At 36.1% G+C, this 11,136-nt stretch overlaps 1 protein-coding gene and 1 long non-coding RNA gene across 5 annotated transcripts in view; one reads left to right on the plus strand and one right to left on the minus strand.

The window, feature by feature from the left end:
- LOC127006216 (crustacean hyperglycemic hormones-like) overlaps positions 1–11,136 on the plus strand; it is a 54,911-nt gene that overhangs the window by 1,104 nt on the left and 42,671 nt on the right. For 3 of the 4 annotated variants that reach the window (XR_007759274.1, XR_007759272.1, XR_007759273.1), the window contains exons 2-3: positions 1,782–2,104; positions 3,158–3,336. Coding sequence is in view for 1 of the 4 variants with exons in the window: in XM_050875822.1 (XP_050731779.1) it covers positions 1,782–2,104; positions 4,797–4,908 (435 nt within the window). In the remaining 3 variants the exon portion in view is untranslated. Of the gene's footprint in view, positions 1–1,781; positions 2,105–3,157; positions 3,337–4,796; positions 7,569–11,136 lie in introns of those variants that run through there. The other variant, XM_050875822.1, reaches the window with a different exon arrangement.
- The window catches only part of LOC127006218 (uncharacterized), a 51,927-nt gene continuing 46,211 nt past the window's right edge, over positions 5,421–11,136 (minus strand). Inside the window, exon 4 of the long non-coding RNA XR_007759275.1 lies at positions 5,421–6,587. This is a non-coding gene — a long non-coding RNA (uncharacterized LOC127006218). The remainder of the gene's footprint in view (positions 6,588–11,136) is intronic.

The raw sequence follows: 11,136 nt of genomic DNA on the forward strand, positions 1-11,136 counted from the left end.
TTCAGCAGATATGACAAGACAGTCTTAACTTTCCCTCGTTCCTTCCTTTCGTCCTTCAATAACGTCTGCCTCGATATCTGTCCCATATTTTTCTCTGCTCTCTTCCTGTCTCAATCTCCTCCTTATCTTCTTTTTCTTCCCCTTAAGCATGTTCGTAGATAACAAGACGTCGAAAAGCAGAGTTACCTTGACGTAATTGTGAAGCAAACAACGAAATGTTCCCAGATTACGATTTAGTATCTTCAACATTTTTTAAACCTTTAATTTCAACATAAACGTCTTTACCACGTAGATGTAAAAAGCGGGAATAAAGTAAATATGGTCTTAGAAACGTTATAAATAGCCATTGTGTCTTATTATGATGGAAAAAGGAAGAAAATTGGAAAAGAGAACGGGTTGTTTTGAACCCACAGCTGAAGGCGGCTGCCTTACGATTGGCTGACGGTTCTGATAACACGCTTGTGAATCGCTGGCGAGTCTTATGACGTCATAGCTGGTTACGTAGATTCTGGCCAAACAACGCGATCCTGTCTCCTTACCTAAAGCTTTCTGGATCCACACTTAACTCGCTACGCAGCAGTAGCGTACGTTACCTATACGAGGGCTAACAAATCTGTAACTTTGCAAAATCTTTCCGGATTCCACACCTGATCTTTATTCATTATTTTCTATCATATCTTGTCTTTCCATCATTTCTGTCTATTTTTACTTTTATTCCTTGCTTTTCCTTTCCTTCCTCTTCTGTTTTCTCTCTTACCTTCCCAACCATGAAGCTGTCTAACGTTCATTTAAATCTTCTTATCTTATTTATTTGTCACTATCTTTCTATCATTATTTCCGTTCTCACCATCTGACAATCATTATATTTACGCATTCCTTGCTTTTTTCTCATTTTTTTCCTGTCTTCTTTCCTCATTTATAAATATGACTAGCACTTATTTATAACTTTCTATCTTATCAATATATGTTCAATTTCTTTGTCTTTTTTTCCACTTGGATTCGAATTTTTCTTCTCCTTTGTTCTTTGTCCTTGTATTGCCTTGAGAGAATATATATCCTTGTAGTAATATTGGCAACTGCACTGCACAGCATACTCCAGGTGAGGCCCAATCAGCGCCAGATATAGTCAGAGAACAACTTCCCCACAACTCTTGTTAACACTAATTGGGCTAAAACCAAGGCCTGTATCCTCAAACATTTCGGGGCTCACACACCCACGATTGGTAAGGCTTTGGTAGAGATTGTGTTAGTACTTATAGGTAGTTATATATGTCTAGTGATAGTTTGACAAGACTTCTGCACCATGAACGTGAAAAACTCTCATGGGGACCCGACTAATCTCATTTGTGGCCTTGGGAAATACTTGTTGTGAGAGCCGAAAGCGTCAGAGAAAACGGGCCTAAACCTAAGGCCCGTTTTCTATAAAAAAATCGAGGCTTGCCCGCCCAAACTTGATCAGGCTTTCGCAGAGGAAGTTTTAGGATTTCCGTGAGTAGTTCTTGGAGTCTAGTGATAGTCAGTCTCTCTCTCTCTCTCTCTCTCTCTCTCTCTCTCTCTCTCTCTCTCTCTCTCTCTCTCTTATCAGCATTTTCATGCTTTCCCACATTCTTTGGTACAATCATCCTATCTTCTTACCCATTTCCTGTATGTCTTGTTTATTATGTATTCATCTATTATTATCGTTATTATTATTATTATTATTATTATTATTATTATTATTATTATTATTATTATTATTATTATTATAGTTATCCTTCTACCCTCTCCGTTTTCCTTCTTAGACCTCGACGGTGGTGCTGGTGGTGGTGGTAGCTCTTGGCGCCTCGATTCTCATCCTCCCCCACGCACACGCCCGCTCAGCAGAAGGGTTCGGGCGCATGGAGAGGTTGCTGAGTCAACTGAGAGACGGTGCAGACTCCTCAGCAGCGTTGGGAGAGCTGAGTGTAGCCGGGGAGGGACCAGCCGGCCACCCTCTGGAGAAACGCCAGGCCTACGACCGTTCCTGCAAGGGCATCTACGACAGGTCCCTCTTCAGCAAGCTGGAACACGTGTGCGACGACTGCTTCAACCTCTACCGCTCGTCCCATGTCGCTAGTGGCTGCAGGTAGGCTAAAAGGGGGGAAAGGAGGTGTGTGTGAGGGGGTAAGGGTATTGGGAGTGTGTGTGTGTGTGTGTGTGTGTGGTCTATCTGTTTTCTCATTCTATCTTTATTTTTTCTTTCAATCTCTTGTCTTTTCTCTCTCTATCTATTTACCTATATCTCGTTAGTTAAAAAAAATCACCATTTATTTGTTATTATTGTGTTATCATTCATTTTCATATTTGTTTTTACTTTGTGTTATATATTTGTTAGTTTAATAGAATCAGCTAGAGTTATTTTGAACGTTTGTTTTATTATTTGCTTTAATATTGATGAAGTTTGATTCAGGTTTTAAGTTTAACATTTATATAATTTTGTTAGTCTTGATCGTACGTACGGCTGACTTTAGTATTTCTTTTACCTTCTATTTGCCGCTCATTACAATTTACGTACCAAAGTTATGTTTTCTCTTAAGATTTTATGCCTAACTAAAGCATTGTTTATGATTTACTCTATTAGTTTAGCCAAAATAGCGTTTTCTCTAAGTTATCAACATTATATTTTCTTTAAGTTACCAAGATGATGTTTTCTCCTAAGTTTTCACGCTTAACTATAAAATTTCTTGAATTTCATTAACTTTGCATTATCATTTTCGTTATTATTTTTGACCAATGTCTTTTTTTTTTATGCCGAATTTAGTTTAACATTTCTAACCATGCTTTTCCCTACATTATCATTTACCGTATTATTATTTTAGACTAAGGTGACTTTTTTTTTATGTTTAACTCTTCAAGTTCCTTCCTGCCTCCTCCTCCTCCTCCTCCTCCTATAACTATAACATTTCTTAAATTTCATAAACTTTGCATTATCATTTTCGTTATTATTTTTTACCAATGTAATTTTTTTCTTGGCTTTTTTATGCCTAAGTTTAGTCTCCTCCCTATGTTATCATTTATGTTATTATTATTTTAGACCAAGGTGACTTTTTGTCTTAAGTTTTTATGCCTAACTTTATCATTTCCTTCCTGCCTCCTCCTCCTCCTCCTTCCCTTCCGCTCCCGAACCAACGCCATCTAGGAGAGACTGTTTCGACAATGATATGTTTGAGTACTGTGTGGAGGGCCTTCTGCTGGAAAACCCCGACCAGTTGCTCCGCATTAGAGACGCCCTCAGAGGATAAGATGCCGGTAAACGGTGGGATAGTGATTCTTAGCTAACCACCGCATGTCCTAATTATTAATCCTGTGACCGGTAAGGTCTTGATCAACCCGCTGTTTGTCTGAGGGATAATGACGCATAGCTAACCACCGCATGTCCTAATTATTAATCCTGTGACCGGTAAGGTCTTGATCAACCCGCTGTTTGTCTGAGGGATAAAAACGCATAGCTGACCACCGCATGTCCTAATTATTAACCTTGTGACCGTGGTTAGATCCTGATTACCCTTCTGTCTTTCTGAGGGATAATGACGCATAGCTAACCACCGTATGTATTGATTATTAATCCTGTGTCTGTATGTGTCTATTGATTAACTCGTTCTGTGTTTGTCTGTTTCTAGGTCCAAGTTATACATATTTGTGTTTGCCCGTGTCTTGTTCTAATGCATCTTGGTCCCACTCTTTCCCCAAAAATAACAACAGGCATATTTTTATTTATTATTTTTAACTTTTTCAATCCTACTGGCGTTCGATTTTTATGTATTTTTTTTTACTCCGCTTGTTTAACTGACCAAAAATAACAAAGCATTTATATTTTGATTTTATCTTTAACTTTTCTCTCCAATTTTTCCTCTTTTCCATCTTCATATTTAATTGACAAAAATATTTTTTGGTTATTACTCTCTACTTTTTTCCTTACTCTACTTTTGTTGTTGTAGATTTTGATTTATTACTTTTTACCACTTTTAACCACCTTTTAAATGCAAGAACACCATTTTTTTTTCTATTCTTACCTTTCTTCTCGATTTTTATTTAATATTTTTTTACTGCATGGATGTATCTTTCACTCTTTGTTTTACTCTAATTTCTTCCATTTATTTTACACTAATTTCTACCATTAATTTATCATAAATATATATCGTATATTTTACATTAAATTCCTACACATTTTTATATAACTATAAAGTCTACGGTCAGTTCCACCCATTTTTAACTATCTCTTTATACCTTTCTAGACATTATTTGTTTTTCTTTTTATCTGCTCGTCTGTAACATTTTTTTCTATTTAATATTAACTTCTTTTTATTAACTATTAAATATTACTTTTCTAAGTTTGCATCTTGCATCGTTATCAGTATTTTCCTTTCCTTTCTATTTTTATTTGCATGTTTATTCTGATTCTTCTGTTTATTAAATCCTTTTTTGCTTTTTTACCGTAATGTAATCTTTCTGCTTAAGTTGCTCTAAGTTGATCATTATTTAGAAGTAATTTTTTATCATTCATTTTTCATTCAGTTTGAAGGTAATTTTTTTTCTCAACATTTCATTTTTATGGTGTTAACTTTCATTTATTTAGTTATGGTTAATTTTACCCGTTTCAAGCTAATGTTTTCTTTGGTTCACTTACTTATTGAGTTATCCTTAAATTTCTGTTATTTTTCTTTCATGTAGTCATTAGCTCATAATTATGTCCTTCCTCTACAAGTTACATTTTTTCGGCACCCTTTAATCCGTTTTCCCCAAGTCACTACTAACGGTTTCTTTGGTGGCGTTTTCAGGAGCGACTGCTACAGCAACATCGTCTTCCGCCAGTGCATTGACGATCTTCTCATGATGGACATGTTCGACGATTATGCCAAGGCCATCCGGGTGGTTGGCAGGAAGAAGTAGACACACAGACATAATTATATTGATTGTTTAACCCTCTCAGAGCCATGGCGTCCTCCTAACAAGTGCAGGAAAATACGGAAAATACGCGTGGATATTTTCTTTACTTGTCGATGTTTTGAAGGCGTGAGCAAACAATAAGTATTTTGACCATTTTTTAGCCATCTCCGTCACAGCGTCCTCGAAAAAGTGGAAGTTAGCACGGAAAATAGAAGCAAAAAAGGAAGGGTATCGGTTAGCATGTCAACGGTTTGAAGGAGTAAACAAACATATGTTATTCTTTTCCTTGTCGACGTTTTGAAGATGTAAACAGTAATATTATCCTTGGGTCACATTTTAAGTAAGCCTCACAGAAAGCCACATCGTCTTCGAAACATGGAAAGATAACAACGAAGTGAGAGAAAAAAATGAGAACAGGTATTTTTCTTTCATATCCATTTTCAACGATCCCAGAACAACAAACCAAGCACTGTTTGATATGACGTAATTAACCCTCTCATTCATTCCCCCACGCAGTCGTCCGTCCTTTTGGAATTATTGTATACGTTTTGAGTGATATTTCAAACATTCCAAATCTCTGGATTCCTAATTCTGGTGTTTTAGGATTTTTTCTTGATCACATGCCTTCCTTTAAATATTCCTGCCCTCCACCCCCTTAAGTTGATTCCTTTATTCTAGTCATTTGTATCATTAAGGAAAGGAATTATTTCAATACGCGCGCGAACCTGAGAGACGTACGTGTACGTGTTTTATTTATTGACCGAACGTGAACGTGTGTGAATGGCGCTTTGTAACTTACAGGTCTTCATGATATTCAGTTTACGTGGCTTTTGAAACTGGAGAACATCTATGGCTTAGCAAACTTGGAAGGAGCTTATTGATATCTCTAAAGAGTTTATATATTTTCTTAGAATCTACATATATTTTTGGATTGTCTACATATATATTTCAATTAGTATATTTTTCTAGGAGTCTGTACTTCTGAGGAATTTATATATTTCTAAGAATCTACATATTTCTAAGGATTCATATAGTTCAAAGGAATTTATGTGTTTTTGAATAATTGATATATTTCCACGACTTTCATATGTTTCTAAGAATTTGTATATTTCTAAGGAATCTTTATATTTCTAACGGAATTTATATACTTCTAAGAATTCATATATTTCCAAAAAAATATATAGTTCTAAGGAATTTATGTTTCTAAGAACTTATATATTTCTAAAGATTCATAGAGTTCTGAGGTAGCTATATTTCAGAGGAATTTATATATTTCTAAAGATTTATATAGTTCTAAGGAATTTATATATTTCTAGAGAATCCATCAGACTTTAAACAAACCGACACTGATGAAGTCTGGTTCTATAAAGCTCTTCAAATGGAAAACGTCAACAGCTTCGCCAGTCCCGAATGGGCTCATATAGTTTTCTAAGTTCCCAAGACTTTAGAACATCCAAGAGACCACAAATACTGCCTTGCAGACTTAGAATTACCTGATATATATGATTAGAAGAGTTAATCAGCCTTAGAACCTCCAGAACCTCACTGTTATAGCCTAGCATATTTATAATTAGTTGATCAATACTTTTAAGAGTTTAATTTATGAACCTCCCTAGAATCTCTTTAGCATAGCTAAAGCTATGTATTTTGATGAATCAGTAGTGTGTACAAACCCTCAATACCTCATCAGTATACCCTGAAACACTAAAACCAGTTAGTGTAAATTTTGAAAGCCCCTCCTAGAGCCTCTTTATCCTAGCCTAGCATTTTAGGGTTATCTATATGGTGTTTATTTTTAAAGTTTGTTGGCTGTTAAAACCCTCAGAACCCCTCTAATGTACCCTGACAAATTAGAATTCGTGTTTTGAAAAACTCTGATGTGCTTCATAAAGTACATGATCTCACTAACCATTGACTTGCGGAGATAAAATTATTACATATTTTATAGAAGTGATTAGGCTATTCTGACCCTCTTGGACCCACTGTACAAGCCTAGAATATTGTATTGATCTATTGGGCATTTTCAGAAGACCTTACTATGCCTTAGACCCGCTGGACTATTGCCTGAGGAGTAGTTTGTTTGGAGTAATGTACTTTTAGGAGAGTTAAACAGACTTCGAGCCCTCCAATATCTCACTAAGTATCCTTACAGAGTTGTAAGACTATTTATTATGTATTTTAAGGAGTCTGTATTAGGCTGTAGACCATCCCCAACCTTACCAGATGAATATTTATTAGTAATTTATATTTTAGAAGAATTTGATAACTTCAGAATCTTCCACAAACTTACCAGAGTAATATTTTATCAATAATGTATATTTTTAGACGAGATTAATAGACTATAATATAGACCAGAGTAGTAGTTTGCTAGTAATTTATATTCTTTAGAAGAGTTTAACAGACTATAGCTATCCACATCCTTACCAGAGGAGTATTTTATCAGTATTGTCTATTTTTAGAAGAGTTTGCTAGTTTTTAGAAACTCGAGACTCTCAGTGAATAGGCGTTGTGTCCCTCGTGTATCGCCAGACACGGGGGGCGGAGGTGTACGTAGGATTTTGTGATGACGCTGTGCCAAAGACTTGTACCGTGACTGTGAAGGAGGAGGAGCCGGAGGAGCTGAGGGGAGAGGATGCAAATATATACAGACTTTAAGAATCAAATGAATGACTTAATAACCTTTGATGGAGGAGAGCGTATGTTTACATTTTAACTTAAGCTCACAATCACAAATATGAAAGAAAATAATATATTTGAAAACACCCTTATCTTATTACTAGTTGATTCAAGATTAAGGGCCGCTTTCACAGTCACTTTTGTTTGTTTTCATCGTTACCAATGAGCGGCGATCTTTCAACAAGAAATCCCCTTTCACAGTCGTCTTTCGCGGCGCTGTTTGTCTGCATCAGTACCGGAGATTGGAACCTCTGGTAACGGAGCTCTGGTAGCCGCGGGGGCTCCCCAGTGGAGCTTACCAATGACATTAATTACTAAATAAAACAAATTCTTGCTCAAGTGGTTATATTATTTCTTTAAATGGATGTAAGAAAATATTACACAGTACCGCAACACGTTGCAGGGCTTCAGTGGTAATATGAGAAAAAAATTAGAAGACTTCGAATGACATGAACTCACTTCACCTGCTGACCAGTAAACGTTTTGCTGAAAATTTCAATTTGATTGATGGATGGTTTATTGTTGCAAAATACACAATAAAGGAGAAGGGAGGACTTTAATACTTGTCACCATAATTCACCTGTTATGCCTTCTTGGTCAAACTTTCGTACTATTCTAGATAGCCTCATATGTATGCATAGGGCACACATATAACGAAATCAGCCGTGTTGTGGAAAAATATGAAGTCTTCTAAATAAGTGTGAATAATGAACAAGTGTAATGAATATATATATATATATATATATATATATATATATATATATATATATATATATATATATATATATATATATAGGTGAAGAGTCTGTCTTGCTGGCATCTGCTAAATAGATCTATAAAACTTGTCACCATTATCAAATAAATTTTCACCTATTATCCCTAGGAAATATTAGGCTATTAGTAGTTTTGAGCGGTGTATTACAGCGAGACACTCCACATTTTTTCGTCATATCTATTCTTTACAGTTATTCTTTATATCTTTTCTTCACGTTTACTCTTTTTACATTTATTTTTCACATTTATTCTTCATAATCTCCCGCTCAGCTGATGTAATGTTGACATTTCCCGCCGCTCCGGCATACCAACACTGCCGCATCACGCGCCTTCGTCTTGTCATTACCGTTACCGCGCTGCTGGTAGTCGCCGATACCACGAAAACAGCAACTGTGAAAGCGGATCGAGGCGATGGTAATGGCTGCTACCAGCAGGATGGTAGGGCCTTTGGTTAGGGTGCGTACCAAACGACTGTGAAAGCGGCCTTAAATATATACTGTTAGTTATATAAGAAATGGAAAGAAAAAGGAAGGGAGAGCTTGTAATAATGGCGTGAGGGAATAGCCTGGGTATGGAGAGCTTGTAATATTAGTGTAAGGAAATGGCCGAGGAAGAGCGAGCTTGAAATATGGGTTTAAGGAAATGGCCGAGGAAGAGCAAGTCACCGCTGAAAAATGCGCATCCTCCTCCCGGTGACTAAAAAGAAAATGTAACGCGGTAGCGAAGACTGTCTTATTTCATTGTCGATCTTGTTTCGTCGTGTTGTTATGTCTCTCGTCGCGTCCTCGTTATTTATCTTTATTGTTAATTGTTTATCTTCAACTGTTTGTCCACATCCTGCTACACATCTCACACACATTTTGTTCACCACATACACCAACACTTCAATGTCATTTACACTACACAACATTCACATACACGCATATACACACGCCAACGTATCTTTTGTGTTTTATCTATCCCAATGACTTTGTGTAATTTCTGAAATAAAATAACCTTGAAGGGTATTGGTTTTTCCTTACCCGTGGACCAACTAGCAATTGAGCACTCACTTACCACCAACAAGAGTTTGTAACATGGCCGTAAGGGAATGTTCGAGAAAGACAGAGCTTGTATAGTCTGTTTCATTTCATCTGTCCACTAACAAAGCGGGAATTGTGATGGATGTGGCACCTGCGCATTTCTAGTTCGTGAACACATGAAAATCTACTTTTGTGATAGACATTCAGGCTAATTTATCAATAATATTAGAATGTTTATGTATAAAAAAAACAACTCAGTGGTTTGCATCGATAAACTAACATACTCGTACAAGCACTGGAAAATACAAGCTTGTATCAAATAACTTAGTCACATCATGCTCGAACGATCTATAGGTTTTCATATTCATTGACTAATAGCTCATTTCAGGTATATTAAAGTACATTTGGCTCTGCAAGTGCAAATACAGGGTATCTTAATAATTTACTGCATGTAAATAACAATTAATAATGGAAATAACATGAAAAAGTAAATAATAACTATTGAATGCGATGCTAGGCTTTTTCGAATATTAGGTTACCCATGTTATTTACATGCAACACATTAATATCCCTTATGTATAGACACTTGCAGAGTCGTATGTCACTTTATGCACCTGCATGAGATGAAATGTGGATATCTGAAAGGCCATAGGTCGTTCGAGTATAATCAGACTATACTGTTTAATATATAAGTTGTTCCTTCGTGTGCTTGTATGGTAGATTATCGATGCAAATCTTCTGTTTGGGGTTCATATGAGATGACTTGAGTATTTTTATTATACGCAAACATTCAAATATATCACTGAAAATATAAAATTGATTTTCACGCAATCACGAACTAACAATGCATAGGTGCCACATCTACGATCGCGAGTGGACAGACGGAATGAAACGGACTATAACATAGTCACAAGGGAATGGTCGAGGAAGGGAGAACTTGTAACATGGTCGTAAGGGAATATGCTAGGCAGGGCAAACATAACTTGTTAGTGCTGAACTAAACTGGTGTCTCTCATTTATATTTTAGAAGCAGTTTTTGTTGCTAGAAATAGTGGTAGTAGTGGTAGTGTTAACGGTAGTGATGGTCGTAGTAGTAGTAAAGGTAGCAGTAGTTTTAACACCGCATATATAAATTCCTCTCATTATAATTTAAGTTAACCAAAAAATGCAGAAGGGAAGTTTACACATGAAGAAATATACGTGAAAAATGTGTATATGTTTAATTTAGTTCACCCAATAATTATATATTTCTTTATCTATTTATCTGTATTTCAATGTATTTATTAATTAATTAATTAATTTATTTATTTGATTATCCCCTCAAAAGAACACACACCTGAAGACTAAACACGAAGAAGAGGTTCATTTATAACTTCACAGTCGAATGCTCTTTGTTGTCAGCCTACAGACTTACATAATAGACTGCTCGTCCCCAATCTCCCTGTATTGTGCTGAGTGAAGCCGTGGGTGTGCCCAGTTCATCCAAAACTGACGACTTCACACACCTTACTCCCACCCTGTTTCCTGACGCCAACATTCATTTTTAAGAAAAATTAGACCACCATCATCTTCCTGAGAAAATTCTGCATCACATTAGCATAAAATTGTAACAATAATGTAAAAATACACATACGAAAATAAATACGACGAAAACCAGCTGAGTACTAAGGAGTTGGAGGGAAATAAATGCAAGAAAATGTGTATTCCCTACTTCATTTAACTCTGATTTTCGTATGTGTATTTTTTTAACTATTGCTCG

Source organism: Eriocheir sinensis, chromosome 32, assembly GCF_024679095.1.
Source record: "Eriocheir sinensis breed Jianghai 21 chromosome 32, ASM2467909v1, whole genome shotgun sequence".
Classification (NCBI taxonomy): domain Eukaryota; kingdom Metazoa; phylum Arthropoda; class Malacostraca; order Decapoda; family Varunidae; genus Eriocheir; species Eriocheir sinensis.